Here is a 19,593-nt window from a genome sequence, read left to right as displayed (position 1 = left end):
AGAGTTCAATCGTAGCCAATTGGAACATTAGATTTGTTAGCTTTTTCAGATAGTCCAAAAACAGGCCAGTGAACAAAGGAAGTTCTGCAAAAAGTTCTTTATTTCTGAAAACACTTAGAACAGTTAAGTGTGCATTACAAATTATTGCACAGACTAGGATAAGTTTAACAATTTGCTGCACATTTGTTCAAAAGCTAAATTTATCTTCCCGAGAAGGGATTTGAAGTAAAAGTTCTCCATTTGCTGCTTCAGGCTGCATGTTTGGAATTTCTTCCTAGAAGGAGGGAAGAACATGTTTCAGATTTTAATGGCTTGGTACATTTCCCTTTCACTCCCCAAACTGTAATCTAGTTAAAATGAGCTGGAAACCCTCGAGTGTACACCTCACCTCTAATTTGTTTGATGTGGAGATGCCGGTGATGGACTGGGGTGGACAAATGTAAGGAATCTTACACCAGGTTATAGTCCAACAATTTTATTTTAAAATCACAAGCTTTCGGAGATTATCCCCTTAGTCAGGTGATTATCCCCTTCGTCCTCTAATTTGTTTGAGCAGAGTACACTGTCTGGTTACAGAACCATTTTTCCATTTAGACTAAGAGAAAAAGATACCCAATAAGCTGCACAAGTGACAGCAGTTGAAAGTATCTAGGAGAAAAAAACCTTCATTTGAAGTATTGGTCTTCCTTTTCCAGTGGTCTAATGGCTTTAGCAGCATGGAAAGGCCATATGACCTCAATTTGTGTCAAACTACCACAAAGTATATTTTTGTCTTTGGGCAAGAGTGTGAAAACTGACTGCAGTTCCATCCCACTGCTGGTGGAAGCATAAAGAATAGTCATAGATATAAACACCATTATTCCTCAGAATTCATGGCAATCAACAGCAGAAACCAGTGCAAAGGCAGCAAAGGGAAACACTTCAAGAATTTGGTAGCAGCACAGTTTACTGCTATAATAGTCAGATTACTTTATTATTTGTGCTTACCTCATCAAGGAAGTACTTCTCAATTAGCTTCAATGCTGTTTTGTACACCATGTTATTTGAATGGAATTGAAGAGCCTCAATTTTCTCCAAGCCATTAAATTCCTCTATTATTAGACATAGTTTATTTGTCTCACCCAACTGTTCGCCAGCCTTTTTAAAAAAAAAATGAATAAGGATACCATTGACTATTTGCATTTCAAGTCAAATGCAAAGTTGATGCTAGCAATGAAAAGCATGAGTGTCTGAATCATAGGGTCCTCATGGGTTGGACTGATTCACAACCAAGTTCTGATGGTGAAAGGCCAGAATTCAAACCTAGTGTGGCACCTACAGCAAAACAAGTAGGCAGTGTTACTTTACAGAAGACTTGGTGTTAGGGACTATGTTGCTCCCAGTGAATCCTTTACTAAGGATATGAACTATGCAAGCTGGTTTGTATTAAGGCTACTTGATCCAATAATGTCAGTAATTGGAAGTTGGTACAGTTTCAAAAGCATGCAATGGTGGGTGGTTTTACACATCTCTTCCCTGCTCAAATACTGCACACACATGCACTTAAAAAGGTTTCAGCCAACTTACCAAGAAGATATTAGACAGGGCATCAAGGATTACAAGAAGAATTTTGGCATCTTTGACAGTGAGTAGGTTAAGGAGGGGTTCCAGCACCCCACACTGCACCAAGTGAATAACCTGGTCAACAGTACCACCGTTAGTGTAATTAGTCACAGCCCAAACAGCTTCTTTCTGGGCTTTAAATTCACCCTGCAAGGAGAAGACAAAGAATATTTTACAATCAAAATGCTGATAGTTAAAATAGAACCCCTGTTAGATCTTGGAGGCATTTCATCAATTAAATCTGGTAATACTAAGTGTGATCCTGTAGTCTATTCAACTAAGTCACTCAGATGAAGTTCATAGATTTAAAAAGCACGATGTATACTACAGAAAATGATCATTTATGGCCCACTGTGTGTAGGTTATTTTGATTAAAATAATGCAGTCACTTGCAATTGTATTGCAATGGTTAATACATTCTTCAGATTGGATTCCTTACTGCTGACATTCCACTTTAACCAAGTGACTGGCTCAAAAACTTCTCCAAAACAGCAGTCAATACCACTGTCAAATAGTAGGCTTGATTTAGTGGACAGATTATTGACAAGTTATATTCCTCTGAAGATGTAAATTTTCATGTTATGTATAAATCCATTAAAGTTTACATAGAGGGCAGTAGTTTGCATAAAAAAGGCTGGCCAGAACATTTTCCACATGCAATTGAAGTTTATTTACAAAAATGTCCAAACTATTTCAGGTAGCTTGAATCTTTAGGCCCCTAAAAAGGAGATTAAGTACTTACTTTTTCCATAAGTTCAATAAGGGGAGATATAACTCCACATGTAATCAACTGTTGAATCTGCATTGTAGGTCCAGCAGCAATGTTGGAAATAGTCCAAGCAGCCTCCTTCTGTATACTGGACTTGGGATGTTTCAACAGCTTCGGTAGAACAGAGAGAACTCCAGCTTCAAGGGCTGCCTCTGTTTGGTTATCAGTTCCAGTCACAATGTTCCCAACAGCACGGAGGGCAGGGGTCTAAAATAAATTGGATAGCCAAAAAAAGTTTCATATTAAATTGCAGGTGATTGAAGTTGTTCACTTGTTGTAAGACTATGCAGCTAAATTGGTCAGACCATTGGAAGTTTGGATTTTTGAAATGCTTTATAAAGATGGCACCTTCAGCAGATAATAAATGCACCACCTGGTGTGGCACTGAGTCACACAGAAAAAGCAAGTTCCACAGTTGATTGCAAGAACATTGAATGGACCCATCTGCTTCAGTTAGGGAGAAAGAGTGGAAGCCAACCTTCCACCTAGCAGGACATCCAGAGTACAGGATGCAGGATTGGGCTTGGCTGTGATACCCATCTCTCTCCTCTCCACACTACCCCTCCCCCCCTATCAATATGCTTATTGGTGAAGAACATTCAATAAACTAGGTTGCTTACTTTCATTGAAGTTCTTGGGCAGAAAAAATTTCATCCATAAAGTGGATTCCACATCCACATGTCCACAGCCCTTGCATATTGTAGGCTTTGGAGCCTGGGAAGTCAGATCTTCGCACCACATCTAGTGAGTGGGCCATGCGTGAAACTTTGTTTTGCGGTCAGGCAGAATCACGATAAACCACATCCAACACAAACTTTTCCCCAAATGGAGTTCTACACTTAAAAGTATTCTCATTCAACAATTCAGACTACAACAGCTAAACTTCATATTTACAACAGAACATTTATATTTAGTGGAGAACCATTTCTCAACACAGTCAGTTTCTTAATACAAGATCTGGGCTTGCTTCCACTTTGTTATGCTCTGGATAACTTGTGGGAATCCTGCAGTGAGCCTCAGATTTCTGCAGGTTGCTCAAATGCTTTTGAACATATACAACCTCAATGATAGCATGTGCTGCAAGCCATAATTTTCTGGCAGCTACTTATAGAATACCATCACTCAGTTTGCTCAACCAAACTGTTGAACCTCTGAGGCTCAATGCTGACAGCAAGGTGGTTTCCAGACAACATTGCCATTGAATGTATTCAATGTATTCAGTCTAGACAGTCTTGTAAGCATCTTGCAAATTTACATGCCACATTTCCCACCTTGGAGTGTAATAGCCAGCCAGTTGGCCTTTACAGCTCCTTTTCAATGGAAACACATGGGAGAAGTATAACAACTCACCTCAAGTCAGTTGTTTTTAAGCAATGTAAGCCTAGTAGCACACAAAGAACATGGTCACAATCAGGTCAGCTATTTGCATAGATTATTTAGCTGTCTAAAGATCATTAGAAAGGCAAGGATCATCAAGTCATGCCTCTCCAGAGTTTCAGGTCTTTTTGCTCTGCTTTGTTTTACATCAAAGTTGAGGTTCTGTGCCTCAACTGAGCCAGTGCACATTGTGGTACAGCAGATCCTTGCTTTTTATGTAACTCCAACAGACTTGGAACCAGGTGGTTTGTGGCCTCTTAAGTAAGATGGACAGCCTTGATGACCATATCAATGACTGCCTGCAGATGGCCACTGTGCCCAGAGCTTCTAGATAGTTAAGTTGGTTAGTACACCTGCAAAACAAGTAACAATGTATTCAATGTTGTCTCCACTTCTGTGGATGATATCATAGAAAACAGCAAGTGATCATATTTACCTTTGGCATCTTCTTGACCAGTGCCTTAACTCCATGTTATAGTATTCAGTTTCAGACTGATGATCTCTTCCAGATACAAAAAAGATCAGATCCTGTCAAGCAATTCACATTACTGGAAATGCAATAGATTGTTTTTAAAAACATTTGAAAAACATCTGCAATACTCCAGTTGCTCTCTGAAGCAGAATGTTTTTCTAACACATAAAAGGGGTCCTCTCAAAGCAGTTAGGTAGTATCCACAGACAGTGCTTTTATCCACAAAGCTGTACCACACAACCATGGGCTTTCACTATTTGCAACATCCTCAACTGGACTGAGGTGGTGTGAAACTGATGGTTACAAATTTGGGTCTAGCATAGATACCTTCTCCAGTTCAGTCATGTCAAGTCACTCCCTAAGCATTCTAGGCATCTAATTTTTGTGGAAGCTTACACATACTGCCCTATATCTGCTTATACAATAACATGACCCGAACTGGATATATGTGTCCTTCATGAGTCACCTCTTCAATCTCTGAAGGAAAACTGAGAAAACACAGCAAAGCTTGATATAAATTGTTACGCTGCTTTATTGCACAGCAAGTGAAAATGGAGCAACAGTTGTGATCTAATTTACTTAGTTCAATCTTCATATAATGCACACTAAAGCTTCCCCACGTTAGTGGGCTCTTGCTTGACCTAAACAGGAGTTCTTCCAACTATTCAGCATTTTTGGTAGAGCATGCCAAAAGCTTGCAGCTTTGTTTAAAACCTGATTGCCCCAGCAGTCTTCCTGATTCTAAATATGCCTTTACCCATGTCACTATCTCTATTTTCCTCTTCAGTGACAGGGATCAAAGAACATTCCAACACAATGGGTTGTGAAGTGTTTCGCCTCACTCCCACCCCCACTATCAAGACAAACTCATGAATTGATTGTGTAATATTAGGGAAATCCACTTCCATTTACCATATTAATGACCTTTACTTAAAAATTAAAGTAATTTTTCCTAAATAGTCTGGAAAAGTGATCACTAGAAAAAAAATGACTGATGTTGGAGAAGAGGTACTCTTGTGCTCTGGACAATTTCAGCCATAGCTTCAACATTGCTTCACAAAAGCACCAGGAAGCTTAGATCACTGTCTGCCACTGCAAAGCTAAATTAAGACAGTGTTCTTCATAAACCAAAGAAATTGACTTAGTGAGGTAATCCTTCAATTCAGCAAACTTCTCCCTGGGCAAAATTCCCTCAAATCCAAACACTTTAGATTTGTAACAGTCACAGTTGCACATTTTATCATCAGTTTTTGATGAGATCTTGTTCCACCAAAAATCTGCCAATCTGTCCACTCGTCTTGAGGATGTTATCTAAAGGCGTTTCAATTTTTCCTGAAGCCCTTACCTCACCAGAAAAGATCACTAAAAAAAGCGAAAGTAAATCAGAGTTTAGTTATGTAGAAAAACACTGTTTGGCAATAGAAGAGATTTAGCAACAAACAATAAGCAACAATTTATGCTTTCCACTTTGAAACACAATTATGACAAAGCCACTTGCAATTTATAGTGATTTAAAAAAATTAATGCTCATGTCAAGAAATTAAATATGTAGGAGCAATATGAAAGCTTTCATAGGAACAGCATTTAAAAAGCCTTCCCATGTGCCCCACAAGCATTTAAAACAAGATACTAAACATATGTTTCATAAGTATAAACATCATAAGATAGGATAATGTGGGCTCAACAGCCAGATTTGGCCCACAAATCATAACTGGGACATCTCCAGCATACTTCCAAGTTCCATGGGCTTTGATGCAATTGATCATTATCTGTACTTCATTGTTTTACATAACAGTGCTGTATTAGCATCACAAATGGTTTTATTGTATGAACAATTTCTTTCCGAAATGTCCTGCTTCTCCTGAAGACAATGATTCATGATGATTACTGTGAAACCATATCCTAATAGCTCTCCAAAGCAGATTCATCACATGGAGGTGATTATGGAGTGGCACATCAAAGTTTGATGCAGTCCTTACATGCAGACTTCATCAGGAGCAACATTAGCCACATTCTCCTCTGGACCCCAGGGATATTTGAGGCCAATTGTAAAAAAAACTTAACAGCTGATGAATTTGGGATCTTTGTGGTTTGAATGCTCAGTGCTGTATCATGCAGTGCATTTGACCACTGACCTCAAGTACATCATTTCAACAAATTGCTTTTAAGTAAAGGCTGCCTATTGTGACACCACAATGGAGATGATTGGGTAATTCCCCTGTCAATCATGCCTGGACACTGCACTGCTGTAAGTGACCGGGATTGATTTTACACACTATTTGTATTATGTAACTATCCTCCACTCACTGCATTTTGCTGGAGAAATAATCCTGCTTTTATTGGTAGACTTGGCTGTAGTTTTGGTCATGAGTTCTGATGCTGTAGTTCATACAGACTCTTTAAATAGACTGTTTGCTGCAAGTCCTGCTGTAAGCTCCGCCTCACTCATTGTTGGCCAACAGTGGTGTCAATACGCACTTTGTTCAGTAAATGTTTGAAGGGACACAGTCACACATTACATACACCATTTGAGGTGCCAGACTATGTGAATTAACTTAAATCCATTAATGTTACTTGTGCTTTCTTCCAACTCCTAGAAATTACAGCAAAACAATTTCCATAGCAAACCCACATCTCCTTTGCCCAGGATAGTGCATCTTTATACATACTGTAAACGTAAGCAGTAGACCACAGGTTAGCAACATTCTCTCGTATGACTGCCTCCCCACACACTAGTGGAAAAACACAATGCTACCAGACCATATCATTAAAGCAAAGACTAAAACTAAGTCAATGGATTTAGTTACACAAATTCAGAATTACACAAAAGCATGCTGAATACAGCAGAATCAATACAAATCTTCAACTTACATGTTACTTCAAATCATATTGATGGGTATTCAAAAACTTAGTCCTTTCCAAAATCTTAGTTGATTGCAATTTGGTGCTTCTTTGCTCCAGTGTTCTGCCTTATCAGCAAGATGTAGACAACAAGGAAATGGCAGAGGAATTGAACAGATATTTTGTATCTGTCCTCACAGTAGAATACACTAATAACATACCAATAATAGTAGAAAATCAAGGGGCAAAGGGGAAGAAGGAACTAAAAACAACTAATCACTAGAGAAAAAGTACTAGGTCAACTAATGGATCTAAAGGCTGACAAGTCCCCTGAACCTGATGGCTTGCATCAGAGGGTCTTAAAGGAAGTGGCTAGAGATAGTGGATACATTGGTTGTAATCTTCCAGAATTCACTAGATTCTGGAAAGGTACCAGCAGATTGGAAAGCTACAAACGTAACATCCCTCTTCAAGAAGGGAGTGAGACAGAAAGCAGGTAACTATAGACCAGTTAACCTAACATCTTTCATTGGAAAAGTGCTAGAATCCATTATTAAGGAATTAGTAGCAGGACATTTGGAGACTCATAATACAATCAAGGAGAGTCAACATGGTTTAATGAAGGGGAAATTGTGTCTGACAAATTTATTCGAGTTCTTTGAGGAAGTAACAGGCAGAGTGGATAAAGGGGAGCCAATGGATTTCCAAAAGGCATTCGATAAGGTGCCACATAAAAGATTACTGCACAAGAGCTCATGGTGTTGGGGTAATATATTGGCATGGATAGAGGATTGGCTAACAGAAAACAAAGTCGGGATAAAAGGGTCATTTTCAAAATGGCAACCTGTAACTAGTGGGGTGCCGCAGGGCTCAGTGCTGGGGCCTCAACTATTTACAATATATATCAATGACTTGGATGAAGGAACAGAGTCTTGTGGCCAAATTTGCTGATGATACAAAGATAGGTGGAACAGCAAGTTGCGATGAGGACAATTGTCTGCAAAGGGATATTGACAGGTAAAGCAAATGGGCAAAAATTTGGCAGATGGAATATAATGTGGGAAAATGTGAAGTCATCCACTTTGGGAGGAAAAATAAAAAAGCAAAATATTATTGAATGGAGAAATATTACACAATGCTGCGGTAGAGGGATCTGGGTGTCCTCGTACATGAAACGAGGAACACACAGGTGCAGCAGGTAATCCTTAAGGCAAACGGAATATTGACCTTTATTTCTAGGAGGATGGAGTATAAAAGCAGGGAAGTCATTCTGCAACTGTGCAGGGTGCAGGTGAGACCACACCTGGAGTACTGCGTACAGTTCTGGTGCCCTTATTTAAGGAAGGACATACTTGCATTGGAGGCAGTTCAGAGACTGTTCACGAGGTTGATTCCGGGTATGGAAGGGTTGTCTTATGAGGAAAGATTGAACAGGTTGGGTCTATACTCATTGGAGTTTAGAAGAATGAGAGGATATTTTATTGAAACATACAAGATTCTAAGGGGACTCGATAGGGTAGATGCTGAGAGGATGTTACCCCTCATGGGGGAATCTAAAACTAGGGGACATAGTCTCAGAATAAGGGGTCGCCTGTTTAAGACGGAAAGGAGGAGGAATTTCTTCTCCCGGAGGGTTGTGAATCTTTGGAATTCTTTACCCCAAAAAGCTGTGGAGGCAGAGTCATTGAATACATTCAAGGCTGAGTTAGACAAATTTTTGATCAGCAAGGGAGTCAAAGGATATGGGGAAAGGGCAGGAAAGTGGAGTTGAGGTAAAAATCAGATCAGCCATGATCTTTGAATGGCAGAGCAGGCTCGAGGGGCCGAATGGTCTACTCCTGCTCCTATCGTCTTACACATGATTGAGCACATGAACCAAGAACTGAACATAGAGCAAAAAACCTGCTGAACATATCCCAGACCAAGAGACCCCAGAACAAACAGCTGTCAATCAAATTGAAAGACATGGTGGAGCATCTCGAGTAGTCATTTGTGAATCAAATGTTCACACTTCTTCCAGGCCTCAGTCATTAATGACTCAACAGATTCCCCTCCCACAAGCCCTCCATTTTGTGAACAGGTGAACTTCTGTCAGTTTACTCACCAACACAGCCAGTTGTGTACTTGACATCAATTGCACAAGCGTAGGCAAAATAGCAGTGCGAACCACCACCTCAATCCGATCATTCGGGCCGTCAGTCAGGTATGATACTGCCCAACAAGCATCAGAGAGAACGACATCATCATGATGATGAAGCAGTTGAACAAGCGTGGGGAGGATCTGTTCAACTGTCTGGATGGGCGGATGCGGGTTTTTGTTGCGACACAGGTTTGATAGAGTCCACGTGATATTGCGCAAGAAGCCAACCTAGAATTTAAGTAGTGTTGAATTATGTCAGTACTGTTGAGGGAGGGAGAAAGTAAAACAGAAGTTTTAGCCAAAATATTCAACAAAGCTAGCAATAAGACCTGATGTCAATAGTAGGATTACACTTGCAGACTAACTATTGGCAATGAGAGAACAATTATAGAGCACTCATCACATCAGGACCATCCTAGAAGTATAGTAACTTATTTTGTAGTTAAATATGGCAGCCAATTTGCAGAAAGTCTCACTACCGGTAATTAAATCAGTGATTGGTTAATCTGTTTTGGTGGTGTTAGTTGAGAGATGAATGTTGGCCAGGACAACAGGAAACTCCCTGCTCCTTTTCAAAAGTGGCAAGGAATCTTCTCATCCACCAGATGGCACTGAAACATGCTAGGTGCTGCAGTCCTGGAGCAAGGTTTGAACCTATCACCTTCTGACTCATAAGGACAAAGCAGCCCGCTTGATTGGCACCCCATCCACCACCCTAAACATTCACTCCCTTCACCATCAGCACACTATGGCAGTGTGTACCATCCACAGGATGCACTGCAGCAACTCGCCAAGGCTTCTTCGACAGCACCTCCCAAACCCGTGACCTCTACCAACTAGAAGGACAAGGGCAGCAGGCACATGGGAACACCACCTGTATGTTCCCCTCCAAGTCACACCATCCCGACTTGGAAATATATCGCCGTTCCTTCATGGTCGCTGGGCCAAAATCCTGGAACTCCCTTCCTAACAGCACTGTGGGAGAACAGTCACCACACAGACTGCAGCGGTTCAAGGTGGCAGCTCACCACCACCTTCTCAAGGGCAATTAGGGATGGGCAATAAATGCTGGCCTCACCAGCAATGCTCATATCCCAAGAACAAATTTTTAAAAATACCATTGTTGGCACTAGAGTTTAATATAAAGAGAATCTGACATATGCCACTTTTTTTTTCATTCATCATCCTAACAAAGCCTTTGGCCGGTTGTGGGCGCAGGGCAGAAATTCAACTTGTTAAAACACATAGCCCAAATTAAGGCTAATCATCTCAGACTACAAGCTCCCCTCCAGACTTACAGCAATACCAGGTTGTACCAATCCCAGAAGTGGGGGGACAGCAGAGCATTGAATTACTGCATCACGAAAGAGAGGGCCATCACCTGAAACAGATTTAAGAAGTTACTGCCTCCATTTCTGGATTAGTACTATCCCCTCCAGTCTTTCAAAAGACAAACTTCTCACCACAAAACCCCATGGTCAAGAAAAAAAAACTCATACCTGCAATGTTACCCAAGGCCCACACAGCTTGCTCACTGATGTGCATGTGTGGAGAGAAAATGAGATGTACAAATGCTGGAATAGCACCTCCTTCCACCACTGCCCTGGTCTGTGCTGATGTGCCAGATGCAATGTTAGTCAGTGCCCAGGCTGACTCAAACTGCAGTGTAGAGTCATCATCTCGACCAAGGAATTCAACAAACTTCTTAATTAGACCTGATTCAATAATCTCATCCAGTGGAGGTTTCCATACTCGTGACAGAATTTTCCTATCAAAAGGAAAAAAAGTTATGGTACAATTTTTGTGTTTTACTCTATTAGTAATTCCTCTACAGTTTACTACTCCTCACAAAGTGAAATTGCTCAGACTGCACTGGGCAAAAGTTTTTCTTCTCCAAGACCTGGGTTTGAATGCTATGGCAACTAATGGGACCAAAGTTTATCTGTTGGATGCAATGGTTCTGTGAAATATTCTTGGGCAATTGCTACTGAGAATGGGTCACTAGCACAAAACTGTCAATTTAGAAATCTCACTAAAAATCTACAGGATGACCAATGAGAAGTGGAAAATGTCACATGGTTTGCAAGGGATGCAGAGACTGGTCAAGGCACATTGTTGGGGCAGAAAAGAAACTTGTACATCAAATAGTATAAAAAAGTGCTTATTCTTCACCCCCAACACTAATATCCCTCATCGAGAGGCTTTATCTTGCTCTTGCAGTTAAGTGCAGCTGTATAGACAAATGTTTTTCTTTTAAAAAAAGAACATGTAAAACTATTAAGAGTATGGTCACATTTAGTTTGACAAAGAATTTTAAAGACCTTGCAACAGATTTTTTTTTTGGGTGGTTGGGGGGTGGGCGGGGTAGGGAAATAACAGGAAAGAGAAAGAACAGAAGATCACTCCCCAATCAGCATCCCCCACACACCTAGTCAAGTATTAACTCTCAAGCTGTAAGTACCTTAGATAGGACTATTCATTTTTACTGATGATCCCTGAAGTTTGCACAAGTACCTTACAGAACTGGACTTTTACACATTGTGTTGATTGACACGTTTGATTTGAACATGACAAAAGGTTTCCCCTCCAACCTTCCAGATGGGAGAGGAAATTAGTGCACTTTTGTCTGATGAAGAAGCAAAGCTATACCTAGCTCCATATGTAGCTTGCAGCTGTAGCAGTGGGTCATGGCTGTTCGTTCCCTTCGCAATCTCTTCAATGGTCATCTCACGATCCTGAAGGGAAGGAGTAACAACATTTAAGGTTTAACTGAAGGATAAAATTACCAAGATGCATTTTTGCGACATGGAACGATAACTTTCATTTGGTACTTCACTATAAGAGTCATTCTAAACGTTCCAAGAAATGGCTCAAATTTAAGACAATGTGCTCATCAACAATCAACATCCAATTGGTACAAATCAGGTATATTCATATAGCTTTGTGAAAATAAGTACTGTACCCTGGTGGATTTGTTTTTTCTATTCATATATGTGGTTTACCCATGTAGCAGATTATCAAATTATATCTAAAAAGTAGGCCAGCAACTCAATGTGTCCCTATACCAAAGCACCAGGGTATAGAATTGAGGCACCTGCCACAATTTGTTGGTCTCAGCTGGACTGTTACATGGTGCTGAGTGAGGCTTGGTGCTTCCCTGCAGGCCATACAACTTGCATTTATGTAGCACCTTTAGCTTAGTAAGATGTCCCAAGGCACTTCACAGGAGCAATCTTAAAACAAAATGTGACACCAAGCCGCATAAGCAGATATTGGGACAGGTGTCCAAAAGCTTGGTTAAAGAGGTAGGTTTTAAGGAGCAAATTCAAGGAGAGGGGTGCAGATGGAGGGAATTTCAGAGCTTCGGGCCTAAGTAGCTGAAGGCATGGCCACCAATAGTGGAGCGATAAAAATTGGGGATGCGCAGGAGGCCAGAATTGGAGGAATGCAGAGATCTCAGAGGGCTGGAGGAGGTTGGAGAGATAGGGAGGGGGCAAGGCCATGGAGGGATTTGAAAACAAGAATTTTAAAATCAAAAAGTGTTGCTGGACTGGGAGCCAATGTAGGTCAGCAAGTACAGGGTGATGGGTGAACAGGACTTGGTGTGTGTTAGGATATGGGCAGCAGAGTTTTGGATGAGCTCATGTTTATAGCAGGTGGAAGATGGGAGGCCAGCCAGGAGAGCATTGGAATCGTCAAGTCTAGAGGTAACAAAGGTATGAATGAGGGTTACAGCAGCAGATGAGCTGAGGCAGGGACGGAGACAGGTGATGTTACAGAGGTGGAAGTAGGTAGTCTTGGTGATGGAGCAGATACGGGGTCAGAAGCTCATCTTAAGGTCAAATAGAACCCCAAGGTTGCCAACGGTCTGGTTCAGCCTTAGACATTGGCCAGAGAGGGATGGAGTCAGTGGCTAGGACCGAAGACAATGGCTTCAGTCTTCCCAATATTTAATTGGAGGAAGTTTCTGCTCATCCAGTATTGGATGTCACACAAGCAGCATGACAAATCAGAGGCAGTGGACGGGTCAAGAGAGGTGGTGGTGAGGTAGAGCTGGGTGTCGTCAGCATACATGTTGAACCTGACCTATTTTCAGGTGATGTCACCAAGGGGCAACATTTATATGTACCTGGGAATAGCTAAAGAATCACAATTATCAAAGGATACAATGGAACATCTGCCTTGTCATCTTAAATGTTGCAAAAGAAAGTAGATAAAATAAAAGCAATGAGACTTCTCACAAAGAAAACCTAGACTAAACAAATATGATGGCAAGATTATAAGTTTCAATTTGTGTATTGTTGCTCAAGAATGTGAATTTTATACATACAACAATTCCAGCAGGCTTCTGTAGTGAAGAAAGGTCATCATCTGGGATATTGCCTATATTTCGCCTCTTCAGGATCTGTTCATCCTTTCTGGCTTTTCGTAATTCAACAGAAAATTCAGCTCTCTGCCTTCTCAGTTCCTGGTTTAAGCAAAAAAACATGAAGTCTGGAGAACAACAATTGCAGAGGAAACAAAGTGCCTACATTTTAAAACCCTACTTCAAGCCAGCATCAGGAACATTTTGCTGATCACTTCTGTCATGCCATGCATTTAATACTGCCAGTAACAATCATTTTAACAATTGTTCTGTTGGCTGAGAGCATATGCCCCACCAAATGAAGTCTTGCACTCTTGCCATTACTGTCCGTCAAAGGAAAGAGGTTAGTACTTTAAACAGTTGCTGAATGAGGTACTAATATACTGTATATGAAAAACATAGCATTTAGATATACTTACAGAATCACTTAATTCAGATATCATGCTCAGTTATGCTTTAAAGCTTGTATAAAACAACTTCCATTTATGTAGCATCTTCATCTTAGGAAAAAAAAGTCCCAAATAAAACAAGTAAAGGAGATTTTAGATGGGATGACCAAAGAGGTGGGTTTTAAAAAGGTGGATCGAAATAAGGAGAGAGAGATTAAGAGGCAGAGGAGTTTAGGGAGAAAATTCAAGAGCTAAGACCAAGGCAGCTACAGAACCACTGCCAATGGTGGGGTGAAGGAGGGATGCATAAAAGGCTGGAGTCAAAGGAACAGAGAGTTTAGGATGGTTGTAGGGCTACAGGAAGTTAGAGATAGGGAAGGGTGGAGCCATGGAGGGATTTAAACACAAGGATGAGGATTCTAATTTGAGGTGTTGGCCCAACTGGGAGGCAATGTAGATCAGCAAAGATAGCAGTGATGGGGCAGGCAGAAATTAGTGCACAACAGAATATGGGAAGAGTTTCTGGATGAGCTAAAGTTTATGGAGGATGAGAGCATTAGAATAGTTAAGTTTGGAGGGGGCAAAAGCATGGATAAGAGTTTCTGTGGCAGACAGGCAATGTTAAAGAGGTGAAAAGAGACAGATGTGATGGAGAAGATGGGGTTAGAAGCTCAGCTTGATGTCAAACAGCAGAGGTTGCAAACAGCGATTCAGTCTGAATGGCCAAGAAAGGGGCGAGGGGGTGGGGGCAGATGCAAGAGAGATGAAGTCACAACAGGGGTATGGGGGTTTGAGGTGGTGGCTGAAGACAATGGTCTTAGTCTTCCCAACATTTAGCTGCAGGAAACTGCACCATATCCAAGATTGGATATCAGAAAAGCTGTCTGGCAACACAGAGGCAGTGTGTTGCAAATCATTGGATGTCATTAGTATATATGTGGAACTTGACCCCATGCGTCCAGAGATTTCAAGGCAAATGGAGGTCCAAAGGCTAGATGGGGAGGAGATGGAAGAGGAAGTGGCCATGAATATGGCTGGAGAGTTTCTGTGGAGGAAAGGAGAGTGGTAAATTCAGGGGACTGGAGACAATGGGAACAGAGATGGAGATTGAAATCAGAGGACAAATGACTGTTTAAATGCAGAGGGAGGATATCAGAAATTTGAGGTGGGTCTTGGGTGCATAGTGGACAACATGGTTTTAAAAAAGTTACAAGAGCAGGGTGAAGTTTTCAAAAGAGGCAAAAAAGTGTCAGGAGTAAGGGGAAAACCAAAGAGTGACTTGGTGATAAGCACCATACTGCCACCTTGGTGGTTTGGGCAGGGTATGGTGGTGCAAAATATAGCCAGGTACAGAGGCTTCATTAAGGGGAAAGATGTTACTAACTGAGCCAAGTTTAAGTCAATACAATCATCCACAATTATGTCTTGGAAGGCAAGGGCCTTGTTCACAAGTCAACAGACAGTCTGAAGGGAAATGCAGAGCACAATAAACTAACAGTTACAATATTGCCTCAGAACTCTGCCTTTACTAAAAACACTACAAACAAAGATATTCAGGTTTGTTTCTCAACACTGGTCACTAGATATTTTGTCATTTAGAATCAGCACCTTTGAAATTTTCTAATCCAATACTAGGCATTAGAATCTGGAAGATCTTGGTCGACCAATACACCAAGGATACCAAAGTCCAGTTGTTGTCTTACTCCTCCTTGTAAGATGCTTTAGCACTTTGTACATGCAAAACTTGCCCCCAGACCAAAATTAGCTTCACTTTCCCCATCACCAGCCACCTCTGGTGCTCTTTACCCAGCTCTCCACTTTATGTTCTGCAAGACAGTATATTTTTACCATGAGCAATGTCACAGGATGTTATGTTATATAATTGTTCACATCTCCTTTAACCAAGAAGCAACCCATCCTTGATACTGCTCGAGTGTTTTAAAGCAGAAGTTAAAACTCTTAGGGAAATGGGAGTATTTAAAACTGAGTATTTAAAACTGAACCTGCAGGTACACCTTTGAGGCAGACTCTTCTGCTGCACCCCATTGTGTTTTCCCAATTGTACACAAACCCTCTTGGGTGGCATATCCAGCCAGTTGCTCATTAGCACAGAAAGTCTTCCTATTTCCTGGTCTACTTTGAACACAACTAAAAGCCAAATGAACTGTAGCAAATTGAAATGCATTGTTCCATCAATAGTTACACTACGCAAAAAACCAGCCCAAGTACCTCCACATTTTTGCCTTTATTCTTGAACTTCTTCATCCTCTCAGTCTCAGTTTCACAGGTGGTTGGCATCTTGATTGTCTAAATTTAAAAAAGTAATGTCAATTGCATCCAGTAAACTTGAGTTAAATTGCCAACAGGACATTCAACTGGTACTTTAAAGAGCAGAAAACAGTTACCCAAGCAATATCTTTTGAAGGAGCAGCAGTTTGAAATAATGGCTCAAAATGATAGCACAGAAGGAGGCCATTTAGCCTATCATGCCTGTATTAGCTCTTTGAAAGAGCTATCCAATTAGTCCCATTCACCTGCTTTCCCCATAGCGCTGCAAATTTTGCCCCTTCAAGTATTTATCCAATACCCTTTTGAAAGTCATTGAATCTACTTCTGACCTTCCAGATAGCACATTCCAGATTATCATCAAGTGTAAAACAAATTCTCCTCATCACACCTCACTTCTGGTTACTGATCCTGCTGCCACTGGAAACAGTTTCTCCTGAATTCTTTATTGGAGTTTTAGTGACGAGCTTATATTGACAGCCCCTAGTTTTGGACTCCCCACAAGTTGAAACATCGACATCTACCCTATCAAACCCAATCATAATTTTGAAGACCTCTAAGATCATTCCTTAGCCTTTTTTCTAGAGAAAAAAAAGCCCCAGCCTGCAAACTTTGAAATTATGCCTTGTATACCCAAGTCCAGGTCATTAATATATATCAAAAAGAATAGTGGTCCTAATACTAAACCCTGGGGGGTGGGAACACCATTGTATACTTTCCTCCAGTCTGAAAAACAACCAACCTTTCACCATTACTCTCTACTTACTGTCTCAGCTAATTTCTTATCCACACTGCCACTGTCCCTTTAATCCCATGGGCTTCAATGCATTGCTTTTAATAAAAAAAAAGGTGAAAATGAGAACTGGGCTAGGGAACCACAATCCAGGAAAGGCAAGCTAGTGAAATATTGAAGTCATAACTTTCTCAGCACCAATTATGAAGTAATAAGCCCCCAACATATTCCATTTTTTTCATATTTGCTCATTTATCTCTGCCTCTAATACTTGAATTTATGGAAAGATGAGGAAATTGAACTGCTCACTATTTCTCAGAAGGTGAAATAATTGTATCCAATTGAGATACAAAAAAGTTTCAAGGCACTCAAATTGCACCACCCATTTTATAGGGTTTTTGAAAACTATAATATACTACATTTTTTCTTAATAGCCCAAGTGTAAATGTAATGAATCTACAAATTCTGAAAGTACAAAAATTGTTCATTTTAAATTATCTGGATTCAACTGTATTGGTGCATTTTAAAAAAACACCATTCAGGATTTTTATTTATGAAGGCACATACATTAGGTATACATTCAAGTTTTATGAAATCTTTGTTCAATTAAGGCTACATTCATCATATTTTTTTTAGGTGTAAAATCAATCTCAGATTGTAAATTCATACACACAACTTGTGAAGTCACAGTGTTAGGGGGGGGGGGGGTTAATGTATTGCACCCCAGACTGCTTACATGGTGAGCACTGCAGGTCAAGACAGTTAATTAAGGGTCTACAAAATCATTTTACTCCATCAAATCCATTCCCACAACATGCCATGAAAATTTTGCCCCCATCATGGCCTCTACCAAAACCAACCAACTGAAGATAATACCTTTTGACAGTCAAGGTTCTGTGACATTTGACTCATTTCAATTAAAACTGCAGATATCAATCCAACTTTATGACATTCTTTATCCAATTTCATTCCAGAAACACATCCATAACCCCAGCAGCACAGAACAGATGGTGAATTAAGTCAGAAATTCTGAAGTGTAACCAAGTCAGATATACATAATGTTTCACTCAGAGTCCAACATCCTCATGATTTATTCTAATACTTCATACAATATCACATTGACTTGCCATGAAGTGCAAAAATCATGCCCAAATCCTTACCCACTTTGCATTGTGCATTTTCTTAGATTTATCCACACAGTCATCTGCCATTCTTTTACCTATTTAATTAGATCAATGCCCTTCAATATGATTCAAACTAGTTACCCATCTCTACTGATTTCAATTCAGGTCCTTGATACTGTCTAGAAGTAAATCCTTAAAGCTAATTTCACTAGTGATTATAGCATTCATAAGTGCACATTGCAAAGCTACAACTATAATATCACAAAGCAACTTCACACCAATGCAAGTTAGTGTAACTGCAGCTTAAAGCTGCAGGAGCTCAACTTTATATTTAAGCTGCTGTAATGGGTGCCTCTTGGAGGTTGGGGCAGAGTGTCTAATCAGGAAGAGTTCATTCTCCAGCATCCTTTATTTTGATAAATATAAAAGCATCTAACACCCATAACGCAAAAAAGGCCAATTTTATAAAGGAAGACGGGCTCAAAAGCATAATTCACACTCTGGAGAAGGTATTTTACAAAATAGTTTATTATCCAACATAATAAACTCTGCATCACAATTCAAGACCATCAACTTGGACAGTTAGAAGAACAGAAAATACTAAAACCATTCAGTAGATCCATCAGCATCTAGAAAAGATAAATGACAAGCTATCGTTTCATGTAGAACCCTTCCTTCAGTGAATCTCATGACTATTTAATTGTCCGTTTTCCTTCCGTAAACCAAAGCAACGAGGGTGGTTGTTACCTTGTTAGAAGATAGTTACATGGAGCCATCACTACCATACGGACACTGAAGTTTGCAAGTTGGGTTGTAAACACAATTAAGCCTATAAATTTTAAATAAGTGACGATTCTAGGCATCTTACACCCGATATCTGCACAGCTGCGACAACTTTTTCATTCCAACAAATAACTTTCAACACCGCCGTACCAATAATGACGACAAGCAAACTAAAACCTGACCGCAGCCATTCACTCACCAGCCTATTCCTTTCTCCAGTACAACCACTCACAGTAGAAGAGCAGCTTGCGCTTCCCTGCGGTTTAAATTTCCCGGGTCGGGCAATGTTTTGATTTAGATGTCACTTCCACTCTACACTGATTGGACAGTTCGTAACAAGCTCCGCCCAGAACCCGCGGAATGTTACTATTCCCGGCAACGTGGAGCAGATCAGCTGGCTGAATGGGCACTGTGGAAAAGTAGTGCTTGTGGAAATTTTAGCATTGCCATATATAAATATAGATTTCGCCTTAATAAAGCTATTTTAAATAAATTTACTTAATCTCTTGAACGCCTATTCTGGGAGTTTACTACTGTCAAGTTTCACAATTGTAAACAATTTTACAACACCAAGTTATAGTCCAGCAATTTTATTTTAAATTCACAAGCTTTCGGAGGCTTCCCCCTTCGTCAGGTGAACGATGTGAAAATGAAATCCTCGAAATGAAATCGCATTTATAAATCACAGAACAATGCTTGGTGATTACAGAC

At 40.4% G+C, this 19,593-nt stretch overlaps 1 protein-coding gene across 1 annotated transcript; it reads right to left on the bottom strand.

Moving 5' to 3' along the window:
- Positions 1–89: 89 nt before the first annotated feature.
- Positions 90–19,158, bottom strand: LOC137340855 (importin subunit alpha-5-like). Its single transcript, XM_068003662.1, has 11 exons — positions 19,082–19,158; positions 16,186–16,263; positions 13,532–13,669; positions 11,851–11,936; positions 10,701–10,969; positions 10,500–10,582; positions 9,166–9,429; positions 2,345–2,578; positions 1,567–1,749; positions 988–1,137; positions 90–274 (listed from the first exon to the last, which is right to left on the bottom strand). The coding sequence occupies exons 2-11, from the start codon at positions 16,252–16,254 to the stop codon at positions 188–190; spliced, it is 1,563 nt and encodes a 520-aa protein (XP_067859763.1). The 5' UTR covers positions 16,255–16,263; positions 19,082–19,158; the 3' UTR covers positions 90–187.
- Positions 19,159–19,593: the final 435 nt, after the last annotated feature.

This window comes from Heptranchias perlo, chromosome 22 (genome assembly GCF_035084215.1).
Source record: "Heptranchias perlo isolate sHepPer1 chromosome 22, sHepPer1.hap1, whole genome shotgun sequence".
In the NCBI taxonomy this organism is placed as follows: domain Eukaryota; kingdom Metazoa; phylum Chordata; class Chondrichthyes; order Hexanchiformes; family Hexanchidae; genus Heptranchias; species Heptranchias perlo.
The sequence above is the reverse complement of the archived record's forward strand: the minus strand, read 5'-3'. Positions and strand labels throughout refer to the sequence as shown.

Coding starts and splice junctions, on each gene's coding strand:
- LOC137340855 (XM_068003662.1), bottom strand. CDS start 16,254: ATGCCAACCACCTGTGAAACTGAGACTGAGAGGATGAAGAAGTTCAAG. Junction 10,970..11,850: donor CAAGCTACATATGGAGCTAG/GTATAGCTTTGC, acceptor TCCTTTTGATAG/GAAAATTCTGTCACGAGTAT. Junction 1,750..2,344: donor TTATTGAACTTATGGAAAAA/GTAAGTACTTAA, acceptor TTCTCCTTGCAG/GGTGAATTTAAAGCCCAGAA.